The sequence below is a fragment of the Schistocerca americana genome, chromosome 1, assembly GCF_021461395.2.
Source record: "Schistocerca americana isolate TAMUIC-IGC-003095 chromosome 1, iqSchAmer2.1, whole genome shotgun sequence".
Lineage (NCBI taxonomy): Eukaryota > Metazoa > Arthropoda > Insecta > Orthoptera > Acrididae > Schistocerca > Schistocerca americana.
Window position 1 is genome coordinate 146,890,698 of NC_060119.1, and position 18,787 is coordinate 146,909,484.

The window sequence follows — 18,787 nt, forward strand, 5'->3', positions numbered from 1 at the left end:
TTTTGTTTTTCTAATATAGTGAACAGTTCTTAGAGACTCTACATACTAAGGTATAATTTACCCACCTTCCTTTGGTTTAATTTGATTAGTACCTTTTTAGTGCTGAGGATTTTGCTGGTGGTAGCTTCAATATCTCTCTCCAGAAGTGTGATGGTTTCACTATTGATCTTAGAAGATCAGTTGCTGCCTTGATTTTTTCTCTGGTCTTGCACATCTTTTGATATCTCTGGTGTGACACACAACCCGCCTCATAACCTAGTAATTAATGGCCGTAATCAACAGTATACTTCTGCTAATTTCTCTAGACAGTCATTCAGTAAAAACACTAATGGGTGAAAACATGAAGTCCCTGGTATAGGTAAAGACTGACAAAATCTGTCATTCCATTGTGTAGAGAATGGTAGTTAACAGGTGATTTCAAAGATGGGATATATATGCAACATAAATGTACCTACTATGTTTCCAATAACAATCTAAACATGTCCAGTTTCTTAAATACATGAGAAAATTATTTTATATTTTCATTTTTACAAAGTACAAATACCATAAATACCTTTCTCAGTAAGTCTTAAGTCTGCATTATCTGGTCTGAGAGACAGCCTGAATTCAGCTCTGCTTGTAAACATTCTGTAAGGTTCATTTGTCCCCAAAGTTGTCAGATCATCTATCAAAACACCAATATATCCTTCTGTTCTGCTCACAGTAAACTGTGGTTTCTTTTGTACCTATTATAGAAAGCACATAGAAGAGAAACAGATTTTTTTTAAAAAAATATTAATCAGCTAGTAGGACTACTGAGTGAGGCATGGTACCTTCAGTGCAGCATTGATGCCAGCAACTATTCCTTGAGCAGCAGCTTCTTCATAACCGGTAGTTCCATTTATTTGTCCTGCAAAGAACAGGCCACTAATTCTTTGAGTTTCTAGTGTGGCATACAATTCTCGTGGGTCTACAAAATCATATTCAACACCATAACCTGTAAAGGAAATAAAAAATGTATTTTCATTTTCTACTTATACACAGGAATTAACAAAAACTTTGCAAACAGCTAGCAACTAACTACACAGTCACAAACAAAACAACTATAGTGCGGAACTGAGATAAAATCAACTCATGAAACATAACAATGACAAAAGAGTTAATACTCACTACGTAAAGTTCAGGATAAATCACAAAACCTTTGGTTAGAATACACACTAAGTTCAAAAAATGAAGTATAGCAACAATACAAAGAAAATCATAATTTTTTATGTAATTCTTTTGGCAGTATGTATATAACAGAAATAATTTATTCAATTACTTTTGTAAAATGATAACTATATGTTCTTGTAAAAAAGGTGTTATGTATAGGGAAAAAAGACACATGTGAGGCTATCATAGCTTGTATATTTGTACGCTATGTTTTCTTGAAATAGTAGTCATATCACAACAGATAGTGCTGGGTGGATATAAATGATGGTGTCGGTCTGTGGGGCCCATACAACTTCCAAATCTTTCCATTTCCGGTCTCGACACTTCCTGAATGATGTTGGGGGGGGGGGGGGGGGGGTCCTTGTTTGCTCAAGCTTTGAGTATTGTGTATTGTTCTGGATTGCTTAGCAAGTTGAATTAACGTAAGAGGATGTGAAGATACAAAGAACAATGGCATACTTCACTATGAGCTTGTTTAGTCACTGCAGTAGCATCAGAGAAATTAATAACAAGCTCCAATGGGAAATGCTAAAAGAAAGGCACTCTCATCATGTTGAAGTTTACTCTGAAAATTTCGAGAGCCCAATTTCCAATATAAATAAAGAAACATATTACATCCTCGACATATTATGTATCTATCTTGCAAATATTATGATGAGAGGCATTGTTATCTTTCTAATCAATGATTTTTCATTTTAAATCATCACATTCATTACAATATATGGAATACAGTTAGTCTTGCATTTATTAAGGAATATTAACACGTATAACAACAGAAATAAAATCACAATGATAGCTGGAGAGCAGAGAAAAATTTACATTTGTTTCTGAAGAGTAGAACAGTAAAGATAATTAACAAACAGGTAGGTAGATTAATTTTTTGAACTGTGACCAAAAAGAAAATGCTAGAGTAATTGGAAAGTGAAAACAAAAATATGTGAAAGTGGAAGAACAAATGAGCATTTGCTTCAGAGATAAGGCAGTACTTTTTTGGAGTGCAAGAGATCATGGGGACATTAAGGAAGTGCTTCAGTCAAGTGCAGCATGGTATTAAATTGTGTACAGAGTCCAGAGGGCTCATCCCAGATTTGGAGAGCAGCAATGTAAAAGAAATTTGAGAAGGTTTTTGTTTTATGCATGATAAACTAGAATCCTAGAAAGTGAGATCTTGTGTTGTGATTACAATTAAATGTGAGGAACATGCATACTGAGAAGCTGATGAAGTAGATTTGTATATGATAGTCATATAATTTGCCTGTTTTAGCTTGGTGTATGAGCCAATAATACAATCAATGGTGATGGCAGTAGAGAAGATGATGATGTCATAGTTGTAGTCTTCAGTCCAAAGACTGGTCTGTGCTACTCTGTCCTGCACAAGGCTCTTCATCTCTGAATAACTACTGCAGCACGCATGACTCTGACTCTGCTTACTGTATTCACCTCCCTTTACAATTTTTACCCCCTCACTTCCCTCCATTTCAGTTTCCTCCAATTCGATGCTGTACCTCCTGATCTACCCATCTAATCTTCTCCAATCTTCAGCATTCTTCTGTAGTGTCACATTCTGAATCTTCATGTTTTATTCCTGCCTGACCTGCTTACTGTCCATGTATCAGTTCCATATAAGGCTAGACTCTATTTAAATACATTCAGACTTCCTAACACTTAAATTTATTTTAGGTTACAAAAAAAAAATTTTTCTTTTTCAGAAATGCCTTTCTTGCTATAGTCAGTCTGCATTTTATATCCATTCTACTTCAGCCATCGTCTGTTCCATTCAAGTGCTCTTCCACATCCCTTACTGTCTCTCAGAATTACGATGACATCAGCAAACTTCAAAGTTGACATCTTGGGTTGTCAGGTGTTCTGCCGGATATCAGCGTCATACTTGCACGATATTTCGGTAGCATAACTCGTTACCTTCCTCAGGTGCGATGTGAGACTACTCCTCGAGTGGACCTGGTCCAGTACTTATGCCTGTGGCCTACCCCCTTCACAGGTGCTCCCTCTGCAGTCCGCGCCCGATCGTTGCGATCTTCTGGAGCATTGCCGTTCCCTTTTCTGTCCGCTGCACTCCTAGGTGTTCTCTTTGCAGTCCGCGCCCACCAGACACGCTCCTGGGTGTTCCATCTTCGGTCTGGTGCATTTGGAATCCCGTCTGTGGTACCAGGCATTCCCACTCACTGTGATCTGCTGGAGCGTTGCCATTCCATTTTTGAACAGCTGCAGTTCTAGATGTTCCCTCTGCGGTCCACGCCCATCAGTCCCGATCCTTGGCGTACCATCCTTGGTCTGGTGCACCTGGAACTCTGTATTGGGTTCGTTCTCCATGTCCACGCCTTCAGTTCTTCTATTTGTGGAGTGCTGCAGCTGTCCCCGTTGCTTCTTCAGCAATTCCAGAGCAGGATCCCAGGCTCTACTTAGCTGGTACCCCGTGTCACGGTTCATGAGATTATCGATCACTTGTATCTCTGTTGACTCCCTTATAACACTGTCCCAAAATCTGGGCGTCTGTGCTAGAAACTTGGTTTCTTCATAATTCATGGCATGACCTAGTTCTAGGCAGTGTTCAGCAATGGCTAATTTTGTTGCCTGTCTTAATCGGGTGGGCCTCTGATGTTCCTTGCACCTGATATCTACTGTTCTTGTCGTCTGGCCAATGTAGGACATGCCACATTGGCAAGGTATATTATAAATCCCTGGTTTCCGTAAACCCAGGTTGTCCTTGACATTTCCCACCAGTCCCCCGATCTTGCTGTATGGACAGAAAACACACTTGATATTGTGTTTATGGAGGATCCTACTAATTCTGGCAGAAATAGAGCCAGCATAGGGCAAATACACCACTTTCTTTGCTTCACCTTGCTCTGCTTCTGGAACTTAAGGTGTAGTGGCTGGTTGGAGTGCCATCTCAATTTGTTTCGTGTATATCCATTTTTGCAGAACACTGTTTTGAGATGCTCTATTTCTGTCAGTAGACTTTCTTGGTCTGACAAGGCACGTGCTCTGTGGACCAATGTCTTAAGAACACAGTTCTTCTGAGCAGGGTGGTGACAGCTGCTGGTCTGCAGATATAAATCAGTGTGTGTGGGTTTTCGATACACACAGGTCATATTGCGAAGGTGTCATCCACATACCTGAAGAAGCATGTGAGTTTATATCTGGCTGTCTCTAATGCCCTCTCCTCAAATCTCTCCATGAACATGTTGGCAACCACAGGAGACAGTGGGCTGCCCATAGCTACACCTTCAGTTTGCTCATAATATTTGTTCCCGTACAGGAAATGTCAAGGACAATCCGGGTTTACGGAAACCAGGGACTTATAATATACCTTGCCAATGTGGCATGTCCAACATTGGCCAGACGACAAGAACAGTAGATATCAGGTGCAAGGAACATCAGAGGCACACCCGATTAAGACAGGAAACAAAATCAGCCATTGCTGAACACTGCCTAGAACTAGGTCATGCCATGAATTTTGAAGAAACCAAGTTTCCAGCACAGACGTCCAGATTTTGGGACAATGTTATAAGGGAGTCAATAGAGATAAAAGTGATCGATAATCTAATGAACCTTGACATGGGGTACCAGCTAAGTAGAGCTGCAGCACTCCACAAACAGAAGAACTGAAGGCGTGGACATGGACAAAGATCCCCATACAGAGTTCCAGGTGCACCAGACCGAAGATGGAACACCCAAGAGCGTGTCTGGAGGGCACGGACTGCAAAGAGAACACCCAGGACTGCAGCGGACGGAAAAGGGAACGGCAATGCTCCAGAAGATCACAGCGAGCAGGCGCGGACCACAGAGAGAGCACCTGGTGAAGGGGGAAGGTCACAGGTATAAATACTGGACCAGGTCCACTTGAGTAGTAGTCTCAGTTCACACCTGAGGAAGGTAACGAGTTACGCTACCGAAATATCGTGCAAGTACGACGCTGATATCCGGCAGAACACACAACAACCCAAGATGTCATTAGGTCACTGGGAAAGCCTGAAAAAATTTAAAGCTTTTATTTCTTCTCCCTAAACTTTAATTCCTTCTCCAAATTTCTCCCTGTTTTTCTTTACTGATAGCTCAACGTACAGATTGAACGACTTCGGTGATAGGGTACAGCCTTGTCTCACTGCCTTCTTGACCATTGTATGCCTTTCAGGTTCTACTACTATTCTAACTGTAATCTGGTTTCTGTACAAGTTGTAAATAACCCTTTGCTCCCTCTATTTTATCCCTGCCGCCTTCAGAATTTCAGAGAGTGTGTTCCAGTCAACATTGTCAAGTTTCCTGAAAATGTAGAAATGCTATAAATGTAAATTTGCCTTTCTTTAAACTATCTTCTGAGATAATGTCATAGGAGCAGTATTGCCTTGTATGCTTGTGTCAATTTTTCCATTTTTACATAAATAATTCATGTCAGTAGCTTGCAACAATGACTTATTAAACTGATGATAGTTCAATAATATCCACATTTGTCAGCAACTGTCTTCTTTGGAACTGGAATTGTCACGTTGTACTTTACAGCCGATATATTTTGCCTGTCTCACACATCTTGGAAGGCAGACGGAATAGTTTTGTCATGGCTGTCTCTCCCAAAGGATCTTAAGATTTTGAGGGAATGTTGTCTGCTCCAGAGGCCTTTTTTGGACTTAGGTTTCTCAGAAATCTGTCAAGTCCTTCTCGAATTACCAAATCTTCCAGGTCTTTCAGTACTCTGTCAAGTTCTTCTCAAACTACCAAATGTTCCAACTCACCTTGATCTACTTGCTCTTCCCTTTCTATAATATTGCCTTCCAGTTCATTTATCTTGTATAGCCCCTCTAAATATTCCTTACACCTATTAGCTTCCCCTTCTTTGCTTAGTAGTGGCCTACCATCTGTGGTCTCGATATTCACACAGCTGCTTATCTTTTTTCCAAATGTCTCTCTAATTTTCCTGTAGACGGTATCTATCTTTCCCCTACTTATGCATGCTTCTACAGCCTTGTATTTGTCCTCTAACCATTCCTGATTTTGCACTTGTGTCAGTCTCAATTTTATGACTGTAATCCTTTTTGCCTGTTTCATTTGCTGCATTATTACATTTTCTCCTTTAGTGAATTTCAATATCTTCTGTGGTATCCAGATGTCCGCTAGCCACTGCCTTGTTCTTCTATTGCATTCTCTTCTCCAGTTGCAATCAATCACTGCCTTATGCTCCCTCCGAAAATCTCAAAAGGTTTGGTTGTTTCAATTTAACTAGGTTTCGTCTCTTAAATTTTGAACCTTTCTGCAATTTTTTTCAGTTTTAATCTGCAGTTTGTAGCCAGCAAGTTACAGTCAGTGTCCACATCTTCCTCTGGAAATGTCAAAATGTAGTTTTGAAATTTCTGTCTCATCATTAAATAATTTGTCTGAATCCTTAAACTGTCTACATGTATCTTCAATGTGTATAATCTTCTTTCATTATTTTTAAACCATCTATTACAGATGATTAAATTATGTTCAGTGTAAAATTTGACCAGGTGTCTTCCTCTTTCATTCCTTTCTGCCAAGCTGCATTCTCCTACTATTCTTCCAACTCTGCCCAAATCTGATGATTTTGAGGCAATTAGATTAGCAAATGAAACAAAACACTAAAACAGTATATAAGTTTGGCATTTGGTCAGTAAAATAAACTGGCCATGGCCAAAGCAGAGTGGACATACAATTCAGACTGGCAATGGCACAGAAAGTGTTTTGGAAAAGAAGAATTCTGTTGACATTGATTACAGATTTATGTGCCATTAGGTCTTTTTTGAATGTAGTTGAAGTGAAATGTGGACAATAAGCAGTTGAAATGCAATGAAAGTAGAAGCTTTAGAAATGTTGAGAATGAGTAGACTGGGTAACTAAAGAGATGAGGTACTACTACTAAATTGAATTGCAGAGAAAGATAATTTATGGCACAACATGACTAAAAGAAGGGATCAAGGAACTGTCACAATGTTAGTGGAGGGGACAGAGGGGGGTAAATATTGTAGAGGGTGACCAAGGCTTGACTACAGTTGGCAGGTTCAAATGGATGCACATTGCAATAATTATGCGAAGATGATGAGGCTTGCACATGATAAACTGAAGAGCTGCAATCAAAACCATCTTCGAACTAAAGAGAACAATAACATAACAAAATATAATTAGAACAATAAAAAAACAAAATGTAAATATTTCCTTGTTCTTAGCGATATGCATGTCTGTTTTAAAGAAGAAGAGCTGACCAAAGTGAAATCTTCTATACCTGGCCTTAACAGTTTAACCTTCTCTAGACCTTTTATCTGGCAAACCAGAACAGCTTGCAGTTCTTCAGGAAGAGTGCATGATAGTCCATTGGGATACACAACATGGCTTGAAAGACCTTCTGGTTCAAGCCAGATCTGATGGTTCTTGCCTCCAAACCTAAGAAAACACAGCAATAAGATAAAAAATGTCAACTACTAATAAATAATAATAATAATAATCCAGAATGAGATTTTCACTCTGCAGCGGAGTGTGTGCTGATATGAAACTTCCTGGCAGATTAAAACTGCGTGCTGGACCGAGACTCGAACTCGGGACCTTTGCCTTTCGCGGGCAAATGCTCTACCAACTGAGCTACCCAAGCACGACTCACGCCCCGTCCTCACAGCCTTACTTCTGCCACTACCTCGTCCCCTACCTTCCAAACTTTACAGAAGCTCTCCTGCGAGCTTTGCCCGCGAAAGGCAAAGGTCCCAAGTTCGAGTCTCGGTCCGGCACACAGTTTTAATCTGCCAGGAAGTTTCAAGTTTCAATAATAATAATAATAAAGGTTAAAACATTGCAAAAATAATAGCATGTTGCCCATTCTCAAGGAAAGTCTTACAACAAATGATTTTAATTCTGGATGTATCCCGTATCAAATGTTTCACCAGCAAAAATGTAGTGGACATATTATAATAATATTAACAGAATTAAATTAACTTTTTACTGCACTTGAAAAAAGTTCCACTATACTAAGTTTAATCTCTACAGCATATGTTGTATGTGTTCTGTGAAATTTTGCTATTGGTCTTATGGCTGAGGCAAATTGGTGTGGTGACCAATAACGTGGAACTTGCTGCAGTTAGTATCAAGCAAGCATAGATATTGCATATTTTCAGTAAAATCAGTTTAGAATGTAAGATCAAATATTTATCTATGGTTTGTTTTTAATGAAAATCATAGATGTGAACAACTTTTTATACAGTCAGTCTTGGCAGCTAATGAACATTTGTGACAAGCTGACTAGTTTAAGCTGTGTGTTGACTGTGCCTTGAACCTAGATCGCTGCAGTACTACGAATTGTGCTAACCGCGCACAATTCACATACTAACTCAGAGTTGCAACTATTGACTTGTTTCCCATCTCATGATAGCTTATGACCTAAAACAATGTCCTTTCCATACCAAAAATATTCTCTGTCATTTTTAGAGCTAACGAAAATTACTCAATTACTCACAATAATACTCAATTTTTTTTTTCTTTTTGGTAACTTTATACTGTTTCAAACTCTAGAGAGATGTTTTCTATTACTGAGGCAATAAGCAGTTTCAACAAGAAGAAAATAGAAACTTTAGAAATGTTGAAAGCTGCCTGACCCAATTGGTTAGCTAGACAGAAGAGATACTGGTACAAAATCAAATAAAATTCATTTTTACAAAGTTTTTGGAACTTAAGGGGGGATGTAATGGATTCTGGTCCAAAAAATCAATTTTTCAAAAATATTATTTTCTTCATCTAAACAGTTTAATCTACGTTGTGTGTGAATTATTTCATGATAGTAGCTTTAGGGATGCCTTTAAATTGTTAAACTGATTAACTCTGCATTGGTGGCCACTCCCACCTTTTATGACATTTGGGAAACTGCTTGCTTCAGTGGAATTTTTGTCAGTGTGAAGGCTATTTTCTTTCGATATCTTTGGCTGACATCTACCGTATTTACTCGAATCTAAGCCACACTTTTCTTTCGTTTTTTGTAACCCAAAAAACCGCCTGCAGCTTAGAATCGAGCGCAAAGCAAGTGGAAGTTCAGAAAAATGTTGGTAGGTGCTGTTACAACCAACTTCTGCCATCGAATATATGTGGCGATACACAGGCATGCTTTGCAGGCACAAAGATAAATACTAGCGCCAAAACCTCTGCATCAGTAAATAAATTAAAAGAAAAGGTAGAAGAATGTAAACATTATGCCATGTATTCTTTCATGTCTGCTGCTATCTCATTTACATCCTGTCTGCCTAATAAACTATGAAACTACAGTGAGACAACAGCAAATGCCGAAGAATATACATATCATGTCATGTTTATATTCATATTATTCTTATGTTGAATAGTGATACAGTCAGAAATGAAGCACGGCAACTGACTAGATTTTTAAATCTAAGATGAATCTAATTTCTGCGCAAAATGTAATGTACTAAAGAGGCGTCTGCAAAGATTTTCAAACGGAGAAAAATTTTCGCTAACTCTTGTTCAGAACATCTTCTATCATACGCAGTCTATTATTTGGTTCTTGTTGATCATTATCAAAGAAAGCTGCAGTGTAAGTAATAACGAATAGCAGTCTCTTGCCATTGTTTCGCTTACGAGACATTTCCTCTCTTTTTTTTTTTTTTTATTGTAAGCCGCGGAGCACGCACAAAAGCAAACCATGCCGCGAGCGACGACAGGTCGTAAACACTCATTATCAGAATGCAACAAACAATGCATGACAGAGTACAATAATGCATTTTCAGCTTAGAGCAACGTAAAAGAAGAAAGATAACGACACTTATCAGATCAAAGCAAAATAAGCAATCGATTCAAACCAGACGAAGCACGTGAAAAAGGAAGGGTACCCATATAAATACGGACGGAGCGTCTGACACGTAACAATGGCTACTTGGTAAAGCTTAACTGTTAAGCTTCCAACTCGCACCAAACTACTGTAGCTGTATCTTCATCCATTCAACTCCAATTGTGTCTCATGTTACAATGAACCAACTTTGTTTCGATTCGGAGGTGCGGCCTAAAACTTTTCTCTCCCCTTGAATTTCGAGTCTCAAATTTCAGGTGCGGCTTAGATTCGGGAAATTTTTTTTCCTTGATTTCGAGTCTCATTTTTCAGGGTCGGCTTAGATTCGAGTGTGGCTTAGATTCGAGTAAATGCGGTATATATGTGGCTGACATCTGTATCTTTGCCTGAAAACTTTCTTGCAGGTGCTTTATTTACATTTTGACAATACTAACACATACTAGTAGATGGAAGGTTGGATTCGCAAACCTTTGCGTGGAAGTCAAGATTTATATGTAACAGGTGGTGGAAAAACTGTGTTTAGGAAACGGAGGTTTCATGGAAATCGTTTTACCAACAAAAAAGAGGGAGCAGCTCAAAATGAAGAACATAAGCTCTTAGCTTCAGCATCAAAACTTGGGGCAGGAGAATTGTACAGGTGCGTTAGTGATGTTGATATGAATTCCACTGGATTCATACTTATTTATTTACAGCATCTCTGCCAAGCTATAAAGTTTTCATGTTCATGTGTTAACTGTAAAAATATGGAATTCAGGATTGTTGTTGAAGACAGAAGAGTGAGAATAGCTTGTGACTTTAAAGTAATTTGTAATTCATGTGGCTATGAATTTTCATTTTCCTCCTCCAAAAAAAACTGACACTAGTACCTACGAAAGGAATTTTAGGTTAGTATATGATCTGAGATGCCTTGGACAGGGCAGGGAAGGAGGTAATTTATTGTGTGGTTTTCTCAACAGGCCTCCACCTTGTGCAAGGTTTGAAAATATAAATAAAGAAATGTCCGTTGCTGTATGCGATACTGCCAAAGTTTCTTTGAAGAAAGCAGTGGAGGCATTGGTGAAAATAAACAAAAAAGAAATAGATCCTGGAGTAGATATTCATGACAGTGAACCTCCTACAAATGTTACTGCATTTGCGTGTTCTGTAGATGGGATCTGGATGAAAATGGGTCACACATCTCTGCATGGAGTTGCATCTGTTATTGGTTTTAACTCAGGTAAAGTTTTAGAGGTAACTATTATGTCTAAATACTGCCACCAGTGTGCAATACAGAAAATGTCCAGCAATGAAGACAGTGACAAATTGTGACAAGAAAAGCGTGCAGTAGCATGCTCTAAAAATTATAGTGGCTCAATTGGGGGCATGGAGGCTACTGCAGTTGTGAGGTTGTTCTCCAGATCTGAGGACCAGTATGGTATTAGATTTACTAAATACCTTGGTGATGGGGACTCCTCTTTGTTCAAAGCTGTGACACATAAAAATCTGTAAAATACAACAATAGAAAAGTTGAAATGTGTTGGCCACATCCAAATGAGGCTTGTTGGTAGGCTTTGTCACTTGCTGAAAGAGAAGGAAGGTGAAGTACTTGAGGATGGAAAACCACTAGGAGGAAAAGGCAGGCATACTCTGAAAGAAATTGATTCTCTTCATTTTATGGGATAGCTATCAGGAAGAAAACACGTAATTTAGAGGCAAGGAGGTGTGCTGTGTGGGCAATTTTTTTCCACAAACTATCCACTGACCAAACACCAATGCACAATCAGTGTCCGAAAGACGATTGGTGTAAGTTCCACAAAAGAAATGAGATGTATTCACATAAACACTCATTACCAGAACCTGTTATGAATGCAATTAAGCCACATTCAGGTTTCTTGCAAACCCTGATTTATTGAGGAAGTGTCTTCACGGAAAGACATAAAATGCAAATTAAATCCTCAATAATTTAATTTGGATTAGATGCCCAAAAAGGACATTCTGTGGACTTGAAGTACTCAAAATAGGCGTCTATGATGCAGTTTTATGTTACAATAACAGAAATAATGGCAGAATTGAAGTGCTGAAGAGAGTTGGTATAGATCCTGGTATGTTTACAACAAAAGCATTTTACACCATAGACAGCTAACAGATCAGCGCGTTACCTGCAAATACAGGCCAGGCAGATTCGATAAGGGGAGAAGAGAAACCTGGAGGATGAGGAGTATCAGTATGGAGGATTTTAAAATTGAAGTAAGCTTATTACATGTAATAGTATGAGAGGAAAATCTTTGAACCTCATTTTCTCTGTTTTACATTTTTTACATTATTAGAAGCCTTTTCTCAAAAAGTATATGTGCTAATGCTACGAAATTTTCAGGAAGTGTTAACAACCTGTTGCTGTCTCCCTGTAATTAAAAAATATGAGATCTTGCGATTGCATTCTGATTTTTAGATGATTGTATGCAGAAAAAAAGTTAATTTTGGATGTGCAGAATTAAAAACTCTGTTAATGATAAAATTTGTACCATAAATTAATAACTGTACTTCAGTGGTTTTATAATCTATTCAGGACACTACAATAAAATTTTCAGCTCAATTGCATGATTAGAATCTGAGTTACGGCTTTTTATAAAAAAAAGACAATAAAAAATTAAAAATTAAAATTTCTGGCAAAATATTAATCCTGCATATTTTATTATAATTTTCCATTAAAACACAGCTCTTTTGCTTTACACATGCAAAATTTTAGATTTGTTCATTAGTAAATATGGCTGTAAAGATTTTTTAAATAAATGTTTACATTTTCCATTATATCCCCCTGTAAGGCTGCCTTCATAACTTCTGCACAAAATAATTACAACAAAAATAAAAAATCAATCTAAAAGGTTGGTTTGGGCACCAGTGTGTTGCATTCTGCATAAACCTACGGGACAGGTGTTTGTTCACTAGCTCCTTTCTGGAGGCACAATTTTGGTGTATCTCACTAAGGTGACTTAGGGAAGAGGTGGAAAGGTTAAATACAGATGCCTGGACAGAAATTTTAGCCAACCACCTCCTGAATGTAAGCCAAACATCTGAACAATTCTGACACCTTGTTCCATGGTGTATTGAATATTGTGTGTCCTAGCTGTCTACCAAGATGTGAACCATTTATAATAGTTTTGGGGGTCCTAAAGTTTACAATCCACATCATTATATGAAAGAAACAATTATGTTTCACACCAGAGACATTGGATCACTAAATAAGTGGATTACTCCATCACTACTTGGTTCAACAATTTGATACTCTTAAAATGAAAATAACACAAATTGTAACATGTATTACTTATCTGACATGAAACCTACAGAATCATATTATTTGAAAACCTATGTTGCAGGTAAACTTTTTGTATAATTTTAAACAGCATTTACACAGGTGGAGAAGAACAAAGTATGAAGTACAGAATGTGAGAGACAAAAGGAAAAAGCATACGGATTTTACCTTAATACCTTTGATTCAATTGATGGGCAGTAACGGGGACCAGTGACTTCTTCTCTTACATGCCGATTGACATGAAGATTCTCAAGGATTATTTTGTTTACCTTCTCATTTGTGAAGGTCAAGTAACAGAACAGTTGATCTTCGGGCTGCAACAATAAAATAATGTTCATAGATCTTTCAGCTGTGGAATGTTCCAACTGCATACACAAAATCAACACAGATGAGACTACACAGGTGGCCTGATGAAATGATTTGTGGCATTCCTGTTGTGTTTGCTACTGGACCCTAAAACTAACATCACATACTACTTCAGCAGTCCACCTGTACATCATCTTCAGATGGGGCACAGTTGCTGAGTCTTGTCAAACTGACATGAAGCTTGAAACAGGGTAACAAAGACAACACATTTTACAGACACTCTGCCAAACCATGAGGTTAATATCATTTTCAGAGAAACAGAAGAAATAATTTGCGACAACTATTTCAAGAGCTGACACTTTATTTATATATGAATCCCTCAGCTGAATTTAAACATCTTTACTCAGATGCAGATGAATATTGCATGTCATTTTAAAGATTGGTGAAAGAGTATAACAATAACTACCTGCACTATTAATTATTTAATTAATTGTATTATTTAAAACAGTTTAAAAATAAAGGATTCTTCCACTATGTTAGTAAAAAAAAGTATAAAACGTCTAGACTTTCTCACTGAATAGAATCTGAATGTTACTCTGCCATCATTTATTTTCTTTAATGATTAAATGAGATCTATTACACAATTGTGGCAGCATCACTGACTGCAATGCGGTAACTGCATCACAGAGGTTGTCTTCTAATTTGCAGCTCATCTTGAGCCTATAACAACAAAGCACTCACAACTTACAAGCTACATTTTACTCACAACTCACTACAACCATGATTTGTAATTCAGAGGAAAGCAGCACTCTTATTCTTATTACATGTTTTGTGTAGAGATGCCTGCATTCTTAGTCACAATTTATAATCAAAGATGGCATAAGAAAGTGCTTCATAGTAATCATATTTTAGGAGGATAATGTATTTACACTCAACTTGAAGCTGTTAAATAGTGTCGGCTCTAAATGATTAGAGAAATGGTTTGGTTAGGTAATGTTTGTTAGCTCAAGAATTAATCAAGTAACTTCTGTGGAGCAGTCATTGCAAAATTTCACAATGAAGAGGATATTTGTTGCAAAATGGCATGTTGATCTTTGGCAGTGGTCCATATCGATTGTTATGTATTTTACTGAGAAAATTTTCATGGTCATTGCGAAGCCCATTCAACAAACTGTCTACACATGAACATCCAACACAGAATTGTTAAACATATTATGAAATGACGATATGAATTTGGCTATTTCTAGATACATTAAAATCATGTGCCTCCAAAAAATGCAGTGTTCCAAATTTCCCCTCACAATGAAAGATTCACTCTACATTTGAATACTTATTGAATCTCTTGCGGCATTCATATTGATGAACATTGAATCTTTTAAACTAAAGTCAGGAATTGGATCAGCAACACATACTTCACTCTAAACAACTATAAGTTCCTAACTTGGTTTGCCATTTCTCCCCACAGTCTTTTTTTTTCCTTCCCTTTTCTATTTACAATCCGCAGTTTCTCAGTATCTCCACCAGTATCTACTTTTTTCCAGAACTTCCTCCTACCCCTATCATTCTAGTACCTTTTTGCCTTTCTGTATGATTCATGTGCTGCCTTCACTACTTTGTCTTTCCAAACCACCCACTCATCTTCTACTGTATTCCTTTCTCCTGTTTCACTCAATTGTTGCCTAATGCTCCCTCTGAAATTCTCAACAACCTCTAGTTCTTATCTCCTTAATTTTCTACTTTTCTGTATATTCCTCTGTTTTAATCTACAGCTCATAACCAATAAATTATAGTCCAAGCCCCTGAAAATGTCTTACAGTTTAAAACATGACTCGAAAATCTCTTTCTTAGATTATAAAATTAATCTCAATCTCAAACCTTCCATTGTCTAGTATCTACAGGTCTCTTCCACATATACAACCTTCTTTCATGATTCTTACACCAAGTGTTAGCAATGACTAAATTATGAATAGCTTTGTAAGATAAAATAAAGAAGGTAATACACAATCTATTAAGTAAAACGACAAGGCCTAGTATAAATCCTTGGATATCACAGGACATACTGAATTTAACTGACGAGAGAAATAAATGCATTGATGGAAAAAAAATCTCAAAACCAAGGAGGAGCTATGCAAGATAAATTAAAATTGTTAGTCATGTTTTTATGTTTAAAAGATGATCTCTATTTGAATTTCACACCAGTCACATACGAGTTGCGCTAGTAGTACCACTATGAGGATGCAAACTAGGTTTGTTTTAAATAGCCACTATGATGGCTGTGAGCATTAGTGACCTTTGATATTGGACTTAGTGAGTTGATGTTAGTCAAGAATGCCTTTAAGACAATGATGACGCCGTTATTAACAACTAACTGAATTTGAAGATGGTAATGTGCTACAGCTATGAGAAGCCCAGTGTTCCTTCCATGACCTTTCAGAAAGACTTGGCATGAATGTAGCCACTGTACATGATTGCTGGCACCGGTGGTCAGACAAGGGAATGGGAAGGGCAGATGCCGGATGGCCATGTGGCACTACCGAGAGGGAAAGTTGTCTGTTCAACGTATGGCTATAGAACATCATACTGCATCTGGAGCAGCAATCTGAGCAGCAGTCAGCACCACAGTGACACACTGAGCTGTTAAAAATCAATTACTTCAAGGATAGCTTTGAGCCAGATGCCCTGTAGCGTGCATTCCACTGATGCCAAACCACTGCTATTTGCAACTTCAGTAGTGTCAAGTAAGAGCTCACTGGAGGTTGGAGTGGAGGTCTGTTGTGTTTTCTGATGGAAGCCGGTTCTGCCTTGGTGCCAGTGATGGCTGTATGTTGGTTAGAAAGAGGCCACGTGAACATCTCCAACCAACCTATCTGCAGCCCAGACACACTGGACCTACCCCTAGTCGGAGGTGTGATTTTGAATGATGGCAGCAACACTCTCATGGTTGTTCCATGCACCCTGACTGCAAATTTGTTTGTCAGTCTGGTGATTCAACCTGTTGTGCTGCCACTCATCAACAACATTCCAAGGGGTGTTTTCCAACAAGATAACACTCACCAACATTCCGCTATTGTAACCCAACATGTTCTACAGAGTGTCAACATGTTGCCTGTCTACAACTGCACCTGTATGGGACATCACTGAAAAACAACTTCCACAACCAGTATTAACCATCCCTGTATTGACTGACCAACTGCAACAGGCATGGAACTCCAGCCCACAAATTGACATCTGGGACCTGTATGACACAGTAGACACACATTTGCATGCTTGCATTCGATATTCTGGCTGTTAATCCAGTTGTTAATGTATCACCAGTTCACAACTGCAATGACTTTTCTCATGCTTACATTAACCTGTGATCCTGTTATGTTAATCACTTAAATATGTTACCTACGCAAATGTATTCCCAAAATTTCATTGCTCTACGTTAATTATTTCTTGATGTTGGGATTTTTTTCCATCAGTGTACAAAAATGCAGGAAATGAAGCAGTACAGGAAGTGCAAAATGGCTAACCAGGAATGGCTAGAGGACAAATGTAAGTCAACAGAAGTTTGTATAGCTAGAGCAAGATGTATACTACTTCCAGAAAATTAAAGAGACCTTTGGAGAAAAGGGATGCAGCCATATGAATATCAAGGGCTAAAATGGAAATCAAGAAAGCATAGAACGGAAAAAGAACTTGAAGGCAATATTATATGGAAGAGTTGGGTTGGGTTGTTTGGGGAAGGAGACTAGACAGCGAGGTCATCGGTCTCATCGGATTAGGGAAGGACGGGGAAGGAAGTCGGCCGTGCCCTTTGAAAGGAACCATCCCGGCATTAGCCTGGAGTGATTTAGGGCAATCAAGGAAAACCTAAATCAGGATGGCCGGACGCGGGATTGAACCGTCGTCCTATATGGAAGAGGAAGTAGGTGAAGATGAGATGGGCGATATGATAACGTGAGAAGAAATTGGCAGCAGAGCACTGTAATATATGAGCTGAAACAAGGTCTCCTGAGTAGATGATAATCTCTCAGAACTGTTGATATCTTTGGGAAATCCAGTTATGACAAAACTATTCAACCTGGTGTGCAAGATATATGTGACATGGGAAATACCCACAGAATTCAAGAGGAATGTAATAATTTCAGTACCAAAGAAAGCAGGTGTTGACAGGTGTGAATATTACCAAACAATCAGTTTAATAAGTCATGGTTGTGAAACACTAACACAAATTATTTACAGAAAAATGAGAAAACTGAGTGAAACCAAACTCATGTACGACCAGTTCGAATTCTGGAGAAATGTTGGGACACGTAAGGCAATACTGACCTTATTACTTATCTTAGAAAATAGGTCAAATTAGTGAAAACCCACATTTATACCTTCTGTAAGCTTTAAGAAAGCTTTTGTCAAATGTGACTGGAATACACACTTTGAAATTTGGAAGGTAGAAAGGATTAAGTGCAGAGAGCAAAAGGTTATACAAAATTTGTACAGAAACCAGATGCATGAAAGGGAAGCAGAGGTTGAGAAAAGGTGAGAAAGAGTAGTTGTCTATCCCAGACATTATTCAACATGTAAACTGAGCAAGCAGTAAAGCCTGGGAAGGAATTAATATTCAAGAAGAAGAAATAAAAGCTTTAAGGTTTTTGCCAATGACATTGTGATTCTGTTGGAGACAGGAAATGATTCGGAAGAGCAGTTGAATGGAATGGACTGTGTCTTCAAAGGATGATGTAAGCTGAACACTAACAAAAGCAAAACAGGAGTAACAGGATATATTCAAATTAAATCAGGCAATGCTGAGTGAAAAAGATTAAGAAGTCAGACACTAAAAGTAGTAGATGAATTTCTGCATTTGGACAGTAAAATAACTGATGATGTACCAAGTAGAAAGACTGGCAGCGGGAGGAAAAGCAATTGTCAAAACCATAAATGTCTTAAGACTGAACACATATTTAACTGTAACAAAGTATTTCTGAAGACATTTGGCTTGAATGTAGCCTTGTAAGGGAATGAAAAGTGCATGATTAACAGTTCAGATAAGAAGAGAATAGAAGCTTTTGAAATTTGATGTTAAGAAGAATACAGAACATTATGTGAGTAGATCACCTAACTAATAACCTAACTAAGAACTGGTGAGGAAAGTAATGCGCATTACTTGACTAAACAAAGGGATCACTTGATAGGACACATTCTGAGACATCAAG

The 18,787-nt window shown here is 38.1% G+C and overlaps 1 protein-coding gene and 1 non-coding gene across 4 annotated transcripts in view; both read right to left on the reverse strand.

Annotated features, from left to right (window-relative positions):
* LOC124551287 (protein MTO1 homolog, mitochondrial) overlaps nt 1-18,787 on the reverse strand; it is a 90,060-nt gene that overhangs the window by 16,719 nt on the left and 54,554 nt on the right. For all 3 annotated transcript variants that reach the window (XM_047126310.1, XM_047126293.1, XM_047126304.1), the window contains 5 exons: nt 13,455-13,600; nt 7,445-7,602; nt 813-976; nt 554-725; nt 93-255 (listed from right to left, as the gene is read on the reverse strand). In XM_047126310.1, the coding sequence (XP_046982266.1) occupies nt 93-255; nt 554-725; nt 813-976; nt 7,445-7,602; nt 13,455-13,600 (803 nt within the window). The remainder of the gene's footprint in view (nt 1-92; nt 256-553; nt 726-812; nt 977-7,444; nt 7,603-13,454; nt 13,601-18,787) is intronic.
* Nucleotides 7,731-7,807, reverse strand: Trnas-cga. Its single transcript has one exon. It is a non-coding gene; the product is annotated as a tRNA-Ser (tRNA).